Source organism: Amphiprion ocellaris, chromosome 18 (genome assembly GCF_022539595.1).
Source record: "Amphiprion ocellaris isolate individual 3 ecotype Okinawa chromosome 18, ASM2253959v1, whole genome shotgun sequence".
Lineage (NCBI taxonomy): Eukaryota > Metazoa > Chordata > Actinopteri > Pomacentridae > Amphiprion > Amphiprion ocellaris.
The window spans coordinates 22,448,747-22,465,250 of record NC_072783.1 but is presented as its reverse complement, the minus strand read 5'-3'; the positions used below and the strand labels follow the sequence as shown (position 1 = coordinate 22,465,250).

The 16,504-nt window shown below is 40.7% G+C and overlaps 1 protein-coding gene across 4 annotated transcripts in view; it reads left to right on the top strand.

Moving 5' to 3' along the window:
- arhgap17a (Rho GTPase activating protein 17a) overlaps positions 1-16,504 on the top strand; it is a 35,506-nt gene that overhangs the window by 1,310 nt on the left and 17,692 nt on the right. For 3 of the 4 annotated variants that reach the window (XM_023291053.3, XM_023291056.3, XM_023291055.3), the window contains exons 2-8: positions 6,989-7,028; positions 12,666-12,770; positions 12,998-13,030; positions 13,486-13,562; positions 14,308-14,419; positions 15,627-15,703; positions 15,882-15,999. In XM_023291053.3, the coding sequence (XP_023146821.2) occupies positions 6,989-7,028; positions 12,666-12,770; positions 12,998-13,030; positions 13,486-13,562; positions 14,308-14,419; positions 15,627-15,703; positions 15,882-15,999 (562 nt within the window). The remainder of the gene's footprint in view (positions 1-6,988; positions 7,029-12,665; positions 12,771-12,997; positions 13,031-13,485; positions 13,563-14,307; positions 14,420-15,626; positions 15,704-15,881; positions 16,000-16,504) is intronic. The other variant, XM_023291054.3, reaches the window with a different exon arrangement.

The window sequence follows — 16,504 nt, the reverse complement described above, 5'->3', positions numbered from 1 at the left end:
ACTTAGCTTCAGACACGCATCAAAGTTAATGTATATAAACTTGATTAATGAGATACAGTGATGGATGTACCTGCCTGCTTTCACTTCATCCCCCTCTGAAGTTGAAGCAGCATTGTCTGAGCTAATGGGCACTTTTAGGAAAAGAATTAATCCAAGCAAAGATAACATATTTTGCTGAATCCACCTCTCAGCTAGTGCTGTCATGTTGCTATGTGATGACTCCCAGTGTCTCTGTGTAACTGGATATCTGAAGTAGTGATGGCTTCAGGCAGGCTTTGTGAGAGCATGAGGGTGGGACAGGTAAAGGATCTTTTCATTATAGAAGGTCATGATGAGTGGCAGAGGTGTGTGTATTTTGTGGATGTTGGCATATTTATGTAAAGGTCAATTATGTTTGGCACCTCAGGTGGACGTGTATCTAGTACCGGATGGTGCCAGATAAAGTCAGTGACAAGCCAGGAACTCTAACTTATGTAAATTTCTCCTTCATATCTAAGGATTATGCAACGTTTCCATTGTTAGTGATTTTTTTTTAAGGTAGAGGGGACAGGTACAATTACAATTTCCACTGATTAATCATCAAATATCTTTGATATATCAGAAATAGTGAAAAATTCAAGTCCAAACTTGGCATGTTTTTGTTGGCACATGAACAGTTAAATAATCAAAGGTAATTATTTCAGTTGTAGTTGTGCTTTCTTGTTCCACATAATTTTGCCAGTCTGATAAGTAAATAATCACCTCAGGTATTGTATCCTTGTGTACAAATCTTCCCTGTTTCTGCCCTTGGTATAATCCAAAAGAAACACATAATGCAGAACAAACAAGTAATCAAACATTATATGTTTTTCATTACAGTGTGGTGTTTTCCATGAACTATTTTTCGAGGAATACTCATTGTTAGAGGTTACTTTGGAGTCAAAGCATTACTTATTATGTTTTCCGTATTATATACTTATTGATAAACGGACTAACTGAAAAGCAATAAATTAACAGAAAATGAAACTAATCACACATAGGCAGACAAACTATTAGAAGCTGACAGACGTTAGGAGAATTAGACTGATTAATTGCCATGTTGCCATCCGTTCAGTGTTTATTTGATGGTAACACTATCATCAAGGTCTGCTGAGAGAATCTGCTCCAATAATGTTGCTGCAGCCAAAACTCAATACCAGTAGAAGGAGGGCAGCTGGAATACTCATAATTTCCTCTCTGCACTGTACCAGCAGTAAATTAAAACTGGAAGGAGTGTAATGCAGAAAACAGACCTTTGGATATGTGTGTGTGCATGCACAAGCAGGGTTAATCCCTCGTGCACTCATATACATGCCCATCTGAATGAGTGATCTGTTAGTGGTTGGATTTAGAGTGAGCAAGCACACTGTGTTTTGTTCATTAAGTTTGTGGCTGCTTGTGTGTCTGCAAAAAGTTTGGAGTGCAACAAGGCCCTCTCCGCTGCCCCCTGGGTTCCTGTGATTGTGCGAAGGCAGAACACTGTGTCCAGCAAGCAGCCGCTCTGAGGAAATCTCTCCTTCTTCTTCTACAAACAGGAAACAGCCTCCCAGAGACATGCTAGTGCTTTCTAGAGAGGAGAGAGAGGGAGAGCTGGGAAAACTGATGTAGAGTGAGAGAGTGAAACTGAGGTGCATGGAAAAACAGCATGTGATTCAAGCCAGGAAAGGATTTTTTTTTTTTTTTTATCTCTTTGTACAAGGTTATTCTAGTTTGCCATATATGAACTCTCTGGCCCTGTATCTATCTGTGTTTGCGGCAGGCTAATGTAGTCTGATAGTAACACCTTTAAAGGAGATAACATATGGGTAGTTTATTATAGGCTACTACCACTAACTGCATAGAAATAAACAATCATGCTGCACAGACCCTGGATGAGATCAGAATTAGGTTTTGCCTTCTCTTGTTATTTTTGTGAGAGCGACATTACCTCTGATTGTCAGGAAATCAACCTTAGATAAGTATTTCAGTGGCTGAGGAAGGAACTTGATTGAAGGAGTGCACATAGAGGCTGCCAATAAGGGGCAGTTCAAAGGCAAAGGGTCCTGTTAAGTGAGGGACAAGGCCTTAAATCCTTGAGACACACACAGATGAACCACTAAAACCCATATCTCTGGGGACGCATGCTTGAGCTGTTACTTCCTTTTAAAGTTAAGGAACGTAGTCACAACCCTCCCATCACTTGCCACCTCACGTAATTTAATATTCTTTGGGAAACCCTGATGCATGTTATCTTGGTTGCTGAGGGAGATTTTGTGCCTCACCTGAGTAATGTCAGTCAGTCAGTCAGTACAGTGATGAGGTTATCACAAATTCTTGATTCAATAACTAGTGCCTCAGCGATCTGTCTCTCGGTATTTCAGAGAGTGGGATAAACATAATCACAAATGCTTTGAATTTCATCCCCTGGACTGCTGACACAGAATGTACACTGTTTTCATCAGAGGCTTTTCTACCCCCTCGTTGTTAATTCCCTGACATTATAAACAGTGATATTATATAATCCTTTTTGATGCCGTGCCTATCAACAGAGCTGTTATGCAATTTCATGCAGATCCATTGTATTTGAAAGTCCTTGATCGACATGAGAGGTGCTCGAGTTGAAAAGACGCCCCCCCCCCCCCGACAGGGATCTTAAAAATGTCACTGTTGAATTAACAAGGTTAGGTGACTCTGGGGGTTCCCCTATGGCTCATAGGCTGGTGCTGCAAGAACAGTGAGGTGTGTCAGCTGGGTTGCCTACAGTATACGGTAGTGCTTGTGATAAATTGCAGGCTACACTGTTGTTTGTAATTTCTGCTTTAATCCAAGTTATAAATTGCAAAGATGGAAAATGTCAGCGGCATGACAGAATGAGGATAATTTAATCAGTAATGATTACCATAATTTGTCTCAGCTGAGAAAACTACTTACTGTTTGGAACATTTAGTTTAAAATCCTCATTTAGAAAACTTTCAGTTTATCGGACAATAAACACGTTTCATTTGACTTTTGAAATGACAAAACTGCTCACTGTATATAAAAGTGGACCAACGCTTTGTGACGGCACCTGTAGGTTTCCTGAAGAAGAGTTTTAAAGCTTTCTGTGTTGGCTTCAGCTGTTGTCATCTTGGCAGTGCCTGGACTTGCATATCCAGTGCTATCTCCACATTGCTGTGTTTGCTCTGCAGAATGGTCTGGCTGTACCGTACTATCATTCTGTTATAGGGGAAAAACAATCACAGTTGTCTTGGGCGGTGTAAGCCTAGGCTGCGACAACACTACCTCCTTTAAAATAGTGTTGGGGAAGTAGTTTTGGTGGAGCATTTGCAAGCAGGGAGGCAAGCACTGCCATTAAAATGACTAATTGACTGAAAGATGTGCTCACTTATAGGTTCCAGATAAGTAATTTCATTCCATTTTCAATTCGTTATCTTCTCAGACAGCAATTCAATCTAAAAGACTCCTCTATTTCACTTAATATACCAAGCCGTCTGTTTTATTGCCTAATCTCAGTCTTTGTCAAAACTTGCTTTCTGAGTATGTTGTCGTTTTCTGTGGTGAAGGGGATTTTGAAAATAGTAACATGTAGATAGTGGAAGTGGAGGAGAATGCTGGAGGAATCTGCTTGTATTTACATGGACTTGGGTTGATCACAAAATTGAAATCACGTTTTCTGAATGCAGAAAGTATAACACTGGCCTTAGACCCACAGTCTACATTCATTGAGTCAGACTAGGACCTTACTGACTCCGCCTAACTCACGGCTAAACCAGAAATCGCCAAAGAGGATGAGTGGGAGTGAAGCTGAAGCGGGCCTTGATTGTCAAAATAGCCATGTAAACAACGATGCAGGGCTTTACGCCCCAATACAATTTAAACGGGTGAGTTATATAAAAATGCACCCCTTGCACAGTTTTCATGAATGCGTAAATTAGCTGTAATGAGTAAAAGTGTTTCCACCAGGCTATAAACATGTATTTTTGCAATAAAGTTGGACATTTTTACATGGGGGACTATGGGATTGACATCCTTTTGGAGCCTCAAGTGGTCATTCACGGAACTGCAGTCTTTGGCACATCTTATATTTTTCAGACCTGTAGGATGCAGCTTGGACAAAACAAACAATTTAAAGATGATTTTGGAAACAAAAATAGACATTTTTACAAGTTCTTTACATTTGGGAGACCAACTAAGTAATAATCAATATTGTTAGTTGTTATACTATAATGTTTGTTGCAGCCCTAAACACGGCCGTACGCTAAACTGTTGTTCAATCATGCAATTATTATTTGTTCGAACATTTGGATATAAATATCTGTGAGTAAGAAGGATCCTGCTTCGTCATGGGGCTGTCTGTTTACACAGTGGAGAGAAGTCCTCCAGTTTTCACCCCCGTGTTATGTTCTCTCTTGCCCAGATCTAATGTTAGCTTAACAACTCACATAATCAGCTACATCAAGTTCGTTGTATGGGCTGAGTCACTCCATTATCCTCCCTGCTCCTTTCATCTGGGTCCAGTATCCATTACCTTATGCTTTAAGCTGCCAACTGTTGCAGCCGTAAGATGCAGACCCTTCCTACTCCGCAGCTCGCTGATTGTGTTGAGTGGCTAGTAACAGCCGCTCTATTGTGCTCACGGCTTCAGTAATCACTTACTCCCTTTCCACTTTCATAGTAGATTGCCATGGTTACCATTCTGAACTAGCGGCCACGGCTGTGCAGCGAGGATCTCTTGTTGTTAAGAAGTCACATGCAGCACACAGTGACACACTTTCTCCAAAGGCTGTTGCTTCAGTGAGGCACGATGGGGGTCAGCTCTGTTCGCTCTAGGTCAGCTGATGTTGGCAAAACAATTGTTGTTTTGTTTGTTATTTGTCCTCTGACTAGGCTGCACGCAGTTTGTTTTTTACCTCTATGACACAGGGCATTTTAGGGTTGGTTACATAAATGTTGCTCTTATCGGCGCTTTAACATGAGCGTCTTCACGTTTTCTTCTCATCATTCAATTACAACCAGGTTAGGACAATATTTGCAATGGCACATAAACACATCACCAGGTGTCCTTGTTCACTTTGACATGGGTAAGCAGAACTCAATTAACAGCCGAGCTACCAGTGAAGCTTTTGTATTACTCTTGGCGTGTATACAGTTTAGTCTGGGTTCCTATGGTGTTTTGATTTGATTCAGCTCATGAGCCACAAAGCCCATTAAGTGGACCAGATGCAAAGTGGTGTGTCTAAAGTGCATGGATGCTGGTGGTGGGAAAAACATCTTTTTTGCTGTGACAGCAAAACGCCTTCAAGTGCATGTTACAGTGTAAAAATACAGAAAGTCTGTGGAGCTGCTGTGGAAATGAGACACATCTGAACAATGTTACATCCATTTTCTGCATTACCTCATTATTTTGGTATTTTCCTCATTGCATTTATCCTGCAATATCTTCCAGTCCATCTAAACATCATGTCACCTAGCAAATACGTTGTGAATGGTGAAACTGCACAAGGGTAAGAGCTATAGAAGTGTATTCATGAAAGTTTACTTGATTATTACATTGGTTTTTATGATCAAGACCACATCAAGAGCTCTCAAGCATGTTGACTCCACCAGAACAAGGATTCCATACTGTGGCTTTATAATCACACTTTGTATGGCTTGCGTGGCTCACGTTTCTTCCACAGCAAACTGGAAGTCTTGTCTGTAGGTTTCTGTGGGTTAGAAGATGTGCTACCTCACCAGCTTGAATATGGATCTCCTCCAAGGAAAATCTTTCCATTCATCTCAAGTCTCTAGATGATTCTGCTTTGGCACTTTTTGGAGTCTTTAACCCCCCCTTCCTTCTGACCCCCAAACTATGGTGCCTTCTCTGTCAGTGTCTCTCTGTTTCTCCCTGCTTTCTGCCTCTGTGTTGTAATTGAAAGCAGCTGTGATGAGGTTACTATAGTTCATAGAGAGCAGTTTTTGGAGGAGGGCCCAGGCTGCATTTAAAGCTCCGGTTACCCAAAATGCAGGCAAGCGACTGTCTACAGGTCCCTTCAATTAGAGGAGTGAGCTTACACTTGGAAAAGTTTGCACATTAGTTCGGCACAATACCTGCACAGTCTTCATGTTGTATAGCAGTAAAGGGACAGAAAGTATGACAGTGAAGTAGTCTGAGAGAAAGACGGAATTCACAGTTCACAATAGACCACTTGTATGTCATGTCTTCTTGCTGTACGCAATGTCATGTATGCATGCCTAGACATTCTCATATTACCATGCATATATGCATCAAAAGCAGGTGTTAAGCAAGCAAACCCCAATCTAGGCATTGATAGTTTCCTAAATGAACTGCAAGTACAGCTTAATTTTAGTCAGTGATGCTTTGACAGAAGCCACCAGGCTGTGTGAAGGTGCTGATAAGCAGAGTGAGTTTAGCCTGTGTTTCCCAGCCTTCTCCCTTTAAGTGAATCTAATCTGTCTGACCTCTTCAAGTCCAACTATTAGTTTACTATTAATAGGCTCAGGCGTAGCAGGGCTGTATGGCTGGTCTGTGCACAACACCATGAGCCCGACAAGCTGCAGCTTAAGGAAATCAAAGCTTGCAGAAACAACAAACAGTTTTCTTTTTATCTTAACAGATTATTCTAATTGAAGCTTTTCAAAGTTCATGACTTTTAAATAATATCACCATGGTATAGAAGGTCTTCATGCAGATGCAGCAGTGCGGGCCGTTGAGCAGTATGTTTTGCTTCAGCATACCAACCTGTTCCTTTGCTGATTGAGCCGTGGCAACAAACTAAAGAGACCCACCCAGTCTTCAAACATTCCCACGGATGCCCAGGAAACTGTTTTAGTTTTTAGGCTAAGCATGGAAACCAGTCTTTCATGACTATTGTCATTTGTGTGACAGATATATTTAAAGTGACTGCACAGTTTTTTTAAACCACATATCTGGCATTACTGTCTGTCAATGCTAATCTGTATGCTCTGTGTTGTTTTTTCTCACCCACAGAGCAGAGAAAACAGAAGTCCTCAGCGATGACCTCCTGCAGGTAAATGATTAGTCAGACTCTGCTGAGCTCTGACCAGCTCCTAACATGACTGCATCCGGCTGCAGTTACATGGACCAGTTTTTTCCCTTCTGAGTGAAATCAGCTTCTTTTACATGCTCCACAGAAAGCAGTCAGAAAAACTTTAAAATGCACTGTGTACTGAGCCAAGCCCTCCACTGGGGTGAAGTTCATAAAAAGACAGAAACACAAAACAATTATTCCACATTACAATTTATAGCTACCATGAAATAAGAGTTGTGATGATAACTGTGATATTTAAAAAATGGAAGACTGATAGCATATTAATATTACATAATACACACAGTAATACACATATCATAATATCATAAGTAGTCCAGTGTCACTAACTATCTGGTTGACACCAATATGGGTTTTGGTTTGAGTTGACATTGTATTGATGTTTGGCCTTTCTTATCAGTTCATCTGGCTGCTTTTTCACTATCCACTAATTATAATCGCTCCTTTTGTATGCCTTTGTGCAAATATGTTTACAGAATTTTGCCTCCCAACACACATAATTTGAGTGTAATTCATTTGCCAAAAAAAGAGACAAAACGCACAGTTTCTGTACATATTATGTTGCCATTTAATTAATCCATTTAATTAATCTAGAATTCTTATGGCCATGATAATCATGGAATGAAAAAGGATATGACAGTCCTATTATGATCAATGAAAAGAAGGCGAGTCCATTGCTTACATTATTTTTAAGTCACGTCGCCTTTTAAAGAGGATGTTGCAAAACATTCATACCTCAAATTACTCAAATTAGTGCTTGCCACTATTAGTGCTTGTCATTCTGGTTAGTCCTGTTTAAAAAATGTTGGTGTAATTGCCCAAGTATTAGAAATGTGACAACAATCATCAGACGAGGTGTCAGTTTTATTTTATTACACATAATACAAATACCAATAACAATGCTAAGTTTCTCTTCAACTATTGCATAATCAAACAAGTTTATATAGGTCCACAACCTATGTTCACCTACTCTCACAGTTAGAAAGAGGTTGTGCCTTGTTATGTACCATTAAAATTTTTATACTGTTGTCTAGTAGTGTAAACTCATTTATTAGCTCCCTTTATTTCTATTATTTCTAGCTATATTATCATTGATAAGGCTTGGTATAGTTTACAGTTAATTGTATTATTGTCTTAAACGCTGCAGCTTCTGCAGCTGATTACAATCATTTATTTACTTCTCCATTACTGGTTAATGCGGCAATTTTATAATGTACTTGTATCATAAAGGCTTTTTTGTTAGAATTTTTTTCTTTTTTTGGAAATTAATTTGCCATGCCTTTGCGTTTTCTTTTCTACACTGTGACAGGCCGATATTGGATGCAGAAGGATTTTAAAAAACTATGCAAGAGCAGCTGGACCTTGTACTGACAAAGCCAAAAAATATGCACGTTTTCATGCCAGCTAAAGAGCAGCTGATATCACTTATTAGATCCTCTTCTCTGACTGTCTGATGTGCATACAGCTGGAGCAGCACTTGCTTTAAATAACATCTGCAGACTTATGGTACTGTTGCTGACCAACAGTTCTGGAGCACTTCTGTGATGCTTGTGCAATGTTTGTCTGCTGCAGGTTTAACAGTCTGCACAGAGGTCAGTGTAGTTGTGGATGAGTGGTATATAAGTCAGTGCATGTGTGTGAAAGCTGCTGGTGCAGGGATTTCCTCGGTGAAAACAGCCTCCAGCCCTGGAGGCCATCTGAGGCAGACAACAGGTGGGATTGGGACTGAATATTGGCTGCTCAGCAAAGACATTCCATCAAGGAGAATTGTCATTGTGTGTGAATGGGAGGTGTCATAAATGTTCAAACAAATTCAGCTGCCTTTGCATGACTCCTTGAGAGCAGACACAATCCCCAACACAGTTTATTGTCATTCCTCCTCTTTCTACCTCCTTTTAGAACCAGTATCTACACAAACACCATCTTTAATGCATTCCTCCATCAAATAAAAGGTGTGAATGAGCCGTATCTGTGCGTAAAAAAAGCACATTTGAGTGATCGCTATAACATCAGAGTTAGATTTAACAGGCTTGATTTGCTGTAATGCGAGTAGACAAGTTAACAGTGGTGACTAACTGCTTGGAGTGCTTTTCACTGAAGAGAGGATGTTGTGTTTTTTTTCTGACCGTTGACTATGACTGCTTCTCAAAGACACAATTGTTCTGCCTCTGTCTGGAAATCGGACCCTGTGCCTCTTTGGGATCCGTCTCTCACTTCATAGGAACACTGCTGTCTGGTAGAGTAAAAAGGAGTGAGTCACAGGGAGATGGAAATCACTGGAATTTTTCTACAGTGATATATTAGAGCTATTTTGGCTGAAGACATTTAGTTGTATTTGTGTTCATATTTTCGACCAGCTTCACCACTTTTTTCTATAATTGGTGATAGTCTGTAATTTCGCAGAATGATTTTAATGGTCCATATATCCTCTACAACTACAGTTTTTACTGGCTTCTTGCAAAGAATCGATGGTGAGCGTCTAAAAGGATTTTTGGAAGTACCATCTGAGATTTATTTTGTCTGAGTTTCAGTAATGGCTGAGTACTAGAACTGAAAAATGTATAATACAATACTTAATTTCTGTGGAAAACGATGAATGTTGATGGCCTAATTTTTAACTAAGTCCAGTTTAAAGTAAGTGTTATTTGGTTTTATCCACCTTTACTCTAAATTTTACGATATTACACTCATAATAATGTTATTAACACATTTAAAACACACAAGATCAAATACATTTACACATATAACTAAAGTAAAGGATAAAGGAATCATCTCAGCCTAATGCATAATAAATAAACAAAGCAAGTACAACCCAGACATGCACAACAGGCAAACAAAATGCCACAAAACACTGAGGTTGTGTTTCTGAGTGGCTGGCCTGGACCAGGTATCACCGGACAGGATTCTGCACCATCCTCCTGGCTTTGAAGCAGGCTGCCAGGTGTACTTTTCCTAGATAAGGTAGTCGAGGACACAGGTTGCTTTTGTGTTTAAGCTGTAAATTCCATCTTGTCACACTGGCGTGTGCCAGTATGGCTAGTGGCCCAGTTGAGTTGGAGAGCAACTTAGGATGAAAGGGCTCCATCATTATGAGCCGGAGACGGTGCAAACTTGAGATGCCTTCATGCAACCAAAGTGTGCATCTTTGTTATGTCCTTAATAGCAGTTTGCACCTAAAGTGAAACTATTAAGCTACTGCTAGAACATCCCATCAAATGTATTTCCTTATTGCTGCTAATGAAGTGACTATCACTGGTACATATTGCTGTTGTTTTATCACTGAGTCCCAGTTGCACATACTTTTGGTCAGCCTCTCACTTCTGGTCTTCTATTATTTTCCCGGATGATTTTCAGTCCCCCTGTATCTTCCACAGCAACAGACAGATGGTTTTACTAGCATCTTTAAAGTCCTGTAAAGAATTGAAAGTTAGCATAAATAGGAACCGTTGGGCGTACCATCTGACACTCTGCTATGCTTAGCTCATCATTTCATGTCAGCTGTTTGAGCTAACCATTTCTATAAAACTGCCATTGATGACAGCGTTGTCATTTGATCTTAAGGTTTGGGTCTTTGGACTGTGGCTTTTTCCAAGCCTAGCCATCTGAAGCCCTTCTTGTATATGGTCCGCTAGCGTGACAAAGAGCCACCCAGCATTCTTGTACCAGCTGTCCATTCCTTGCTGCTCCTCTGTATACAGTAGAAGCCCGTTTACATTGAGCTACCCCAGAAATACTCCAGAAATACAGTGTTGACTGCTTGCATACTCCCTTCTGGCTGAGTGTAATTGCTGAGGGCATTTTATAAGGTAGCAGCCAGCTGTTTTAACACTTCTGTCATATATCCCAAATGCAAACAAAGGATATTTTGTTTGCCATCCGTTGCTCACTGGATGATTCCATCCTTAATGCATCACATTATGTTATTTTTGCTCTTTCAGTACTTGTCCAGACATGTTAACATCCTTTCTCTTAGAAACCAGTAAACAAACACAGCCACCTTCTGTGTTTTTTCTGCCAGTCTGTCCTACTTATTATTGGGATTCCCTGGCTTATGACACGTCATGGGATTGACCAAGTATTGACCTCATCACATAACCGGAGGAAAAACACACCCTACTGCCTTTCAGCACTTTTTGGCTCAGGTTGTCTTGCTCCTCTGCATACTTTATTCTTTGAGTATTGTGCGCCTTACCATTTTGTTACAATGACAGGAAGAAGAATACTGTCTTGTAGTCCAAACAGTTCCCATACACCCACACAGGAACTTAGGGAGGGGAATCCCCTGAATGGTCTGGTGCCAGGTACTCACTGGGTTGAGTATAAGCAGTGCTCCAGAACCTATAGCTATGGATGTAGCATGTCTGTATATACATGCGTGTTTGGTAAGTTTGTATTTAAGCCAGCTGTTTTGGGAATGCCGGGGGCCACCATGGGTCAGGAATGACGTAAGAATGCGAGAACAGAGGGAGGGAGAGGAGAGCAGGGGGGCAGTGTACGGAGGCGGATATCTGCTGTGGAATTCCTGAGTTCCGACTCCATTCTGTTTTTGGAACACAATTGTCTGGTATTTGGTTGATCCTCCCTCTGCATTTGTCTCCCTCCATTTCTGCTGAAGTTCCCCTCTAGACCTTAGTGTTCCCATTTATATTTGGAATATTGTTTGTCCCAACTCATAAGTGCATGTTTATCCCTCTGAGACGTTTATAGACTCTTACTTTCTCACTGTGTTTTTCAAACAGAAGACACACCTGTGCACCAATGACATGCAACCTGACTTTCTCACAAGTGCTGCCAACAACAAAAACCAGTTCTCTGCATCGTCAAACGATGTTGGCCAGACTTTTAAGTAGGTTTGAACGGTAACTTGCAATCTTCAGTTCTATTCATGGATTAGTGACAGTCAGCCTAATGTTGACACTGACTGTCCCACTCAGACACCTGGCATGACAAGGACAGTGAATAGTCATCCTGCAGAGCTTCAGTTGGCCTCTGTCTTTAAGCCTGAATAGCAGTGACTTCAATCAATGACAGTATTATATCTTGTCAGCCTAAAGGCACACAGTGGATCTGTGTAGCCCGACTTGTAGACAGGAGAAAGCCTGTGTAATCAAAAAGGCCTTTTTAAAGCCAAAGGACACCTCGCTCTCGGTCACAGCTCAGTGGCCGTTGCTATGAAGACACTTCCGATGAGTCATGTGTTTCAAAGATAACATTCCAGCGTCGTTCCACAGGGACAAATCTTATCAATCATGCTTGAACTGTGACCTCTGACTCCCACAAGGCCGCTACAAATCAAATGCATGGGGCTGGAGCTCATCAGCTTTCAACAGAGCAAAAAAGCTGTTGTGTTGGTGATAATTGTGTTGATGGGATTAAGCAAAAGTTGATTAAGTAATTGCGGTCATGTGTGTTTCCTTGTGCTAAGTGTACTGTGGTATTTTCCTTTGTTGGGATACACTTTTGTATTTAAATAAATGCCACAGCTGTGCAACCAAATTGAAGACTTTTAACAGAATACACATGTGAACAAGCTCTTACACCATACTCTCAGGTGGATTTGATAAAGATCTTTTCTTGCATGTCATGTTTTGTGCACAGATCGAACGGCGCATGGAGTTGGTGCGCGTGGTGTCCCATAACACACACAAAAGGATGGTGTCGTGTCTGCAGGGACACATCGGGGCAGATGCAGAGAAGAGACATGTAAGGCATTAAGTTTGTTGCTGTAAAATCTTTGTCATACCTTTAAAAACAAGCTAACCTAATCAATCAGCTGTTCCAGGATGTTTATTTTTGATATCACCTCACACACATGGTCGAGTTCTCACTGTTTTTCGTGTCAATGCCTTAAAAGTGTCTGCATTAGACAGTACAGCCCATGATTTCTCTTTTGTTTTTTCTACCCTACACCACCCAAAAATGTACCACAGTCCGTACCACGCCTCTATACAGGAAATGGTCAGGTAAAAACACTTATTCCACCTCTCTGGTCCTCAGCACCACTTGCTCCATTTCCCATTCCAGCATCTGTCATCTTTATTCACTCTGCATGACACTCTTGCCTTTGGGATCCTCGGTGTCAAAACAGGATGTTCAGCATACATCACTCTTCTTGCACAAATGTAAACGGTGTAACTGTGAAAACAAGCTCCAGCACTGTCATTTGATAGATCTCTCACTTTCCTAGTTTGCATCTTAAATCCCATTTAACATCTGTATTTTCCTCCTTTGCTCGGAAAGCTCTCTTCTGCTTTCTGGCTGTGAATTTACCGTTGATTTCTTCAATGGAAAGTCCTTGATGAATTTTCCATCGGTTTCAAAATGAAACACTTTCTTCTTTATAGAAACTGGTACTTTCTGTGTGCCTATAAGTCTAATCACTGTTTGCATCTGTTCCTCCACCACATACACACCACAGAAAAAGCTGCCTCTCACAGCACTATCCCAGGCAATGGTGGAAGGCGGAAACCAGTTGGGAGAAGACTCCTTAATAGGGTGAGTTTATGATTGATTGACACACCAGACATCCAATTGCTCCACCTTGGTTACTGTTACTATATGGAGCAGATGCACCCTAGAGTGTGTGAAATACGAGGCCATGCATTCAGGGCAAGCAATCTGCCCAGTTTTGTTTTCTGTATCTGGGACTTTCAGCAGTTCCCTTCCACGAGGGTCAGCTTATTCATTGTGACCGACATAAATGCACAAAAGAGGACCAGTCTGTTTGCAGTTGAGGATCTAGAAAGTGAATGTCTCCAAATCTACATGGCAGCAATGTGTCTGTCTGGAAATAATAAGGAAGGGAAAGTACGGCAGTTGGTCTGCTTGTACATGCAAAGCACTGATGTATATTTCTAGTTTGCTGTGGTTCCTTTCGTATTTTAAGGTGTAGAGTTTTAATTGCTGGAATAACTGTGGTCCCAAGCCCTGATTAACGACAGATTAACTGTCACTAGGCCACTGTATACTCCTGGTTTTTTGCAGCTAGAAATAATGACATTACGTTGACCTAGTTTTGCTCTCAAGTATAGATTGGGACCGTGAAAGTGCTAGAAACACAGATTGCCGTCCGCCTGTGCCATTATGTAAATTATGTCTTGCCAAGAAGATGTGCGATCACACTGGTTGCAGAACGCTTCACAATCCTCATGTAATAGTGCTGTTACGAGAATGAGACATAAACAGGACAATTTTCAATTTTATCACTGTTTTCTCTTTGTGTTCATGTTTGTGTCAACAGGAAAATGATGGAAGTTTGTGGGGAGGCAGAGAATCGTCTGGCATCAGAACTGATGCAACATGAGCTGCAGATAGAGAAGGACGTTCTGGATCCACTCAGTCAGCTAGCAGAGGTCAGAAACCTTACACTTTGTGGACGTAACAGTAGCTAAACAAAATGTTTAAATGCTTTCATATGGATCTTAATGGCAGTCACACTGGTGTTCCTTGATTTGTGTGGTCTAATTCATAGAGGAAAAGGTCAGTTAACTTATTTTTGAGTTTATTCTGCGCAATGGCAAATGAACTAAAGCTTTTGAGTAGAGCCCAGCCAATATATTGGCCATCACAGATATCAATATTAGTCAGATATTCGTCGATGTGAAACCTTTTTACAGAACATAAGGCAGACAAAGATGCCTCGGGTAACTTAGAAATAGTGTCATCACATAGTTTGTCCTGCAGTTTGGCTTCGACCATTTTTCCAACTCTCAACATTGTCTGCAGCACATGTAGCAGAGTATAAATCACAGCTGAGCAGATAGTGGAGTCTAGTGGTGTCTTCACACTAAGTTGCTAAGTGGTTTGTGAAACACAGCGCTGGAAAGTTAATAAACAATGACCAGATCATTTTTGCTTTTTAACAATTCTAACATATATCTACAAATTTTAACCAATATATTGCTACTGAGATTTTCTTCCTGTTGGTATTGTCCCCCAAAATCCAACAGCAGTTAACTCAATTTGTTTTGAGTAAAAGCCTTATGAACTCAAAAGTAGGTTGTATATTGTCTAGTTTTGTTCATGTGATTCTGTGAGGTTGGAGAATAATCATTGTAGCACACATAACATTAGCTAGTCATGACACACTTTCCTTGTTGTCATTACAGACTTTGATTTGCATTCTGATCTTTTGAGTGTTTTACAGGTGTGATTAACTGCTGTCAGACATGTTTATGTTCAAAACTATTAATTCTGCATTTTTTTCTTTTTTAATTGCAATAGTCATGGTAGTCTTTTAAAAAAGACACATTGCTTCAGAAGGAGCCTATATCTCTATTTACATGTCATGCTGTGATAGGTTTGTGCTTAAAATGCATTTTTCTCACCTGCTAAAAAAACTCAAAAGAGGGTAAATGCTTCAAGTGTTTAATTCGGACACTACCAACTTGCAAACTGTTACAGACATTTCTGTGAATGCTGTCAAACTAACTAACTAATCAGTGAAAAGGTCTTAGAATAGTCATCTAGGAAGAGTATCAGTGATGTCTTGAAGCTCTGTTTCATTGATAAACCTTCCAGTGCTTGATGAGCTTGGTGTGTTTTTGATCATTCTTCTAGGTGGACATCCCCAACATCCTGAAGCAGAGGAAACAGTTGGCCAAACTGGTGCTGGACTATGATTCTGCCAGAGCAAGGTTCGTTTATACTTGAGCCTTTACTTCTTGTCCAAAGATTCATTCTAAGACCACTGTAACTGCTAGCAGAGTAACATGCTTTACTCCGGTACAGCATTGAGTTCTATTACACTTTTCACCTACTCTTTAAATTGGGTTCCTTTGTCTCTATATGTATTTCTTGCCTCTCTGAATTCAGATGGTTGCAGGCAACCAAGTCAATAATCTCAGGAACAAACACTCAAGCACTGACGGCCAAGGCTGACCTACTCAAGGAGGAGGTGGATGAGGCCATGAACAAAGTGGAGCTTTGCAAGGTGACCAGCATGAATACAAATGACACACACAGCTTTGTAGCATATTGCTTATTTTTTACTGTCACATTCATAGCAGGGCATGCTACCTCTCATATACTATCAGGATTATATTACAGCAATGTCATAGAAAAACTTTTGCGAGGCCACGATGCCATTAGATGCAGATGAAAAGCTTGTAATAGGAGAAGATAGTATGTGATGCTTTTTCTGCTCACATCTGGCCTCGTAGACTGATAGGAAAAACTAGGCTGAGCCCTGAAGAAAGGGCAGGCTAAAGGTCATTTATGGCCTAAGACATGTGAGGAAAAGAAACTGAAAATAGGTCTGGCTAGGAGATTAACGTGGGAGGAAAATCATCACAGCAACAACTGGACATTCCAAGACCCTTGGGCCCTGAGCTAGTTTGCTGACGCATGCAAATGACTAAAAATGCCTTGTCAGCTCAGTGCGTGTGCAGATGCATCTGTTGAACTGAGTCATTAGCAAGCTGAAGTGTGTAGCGGCT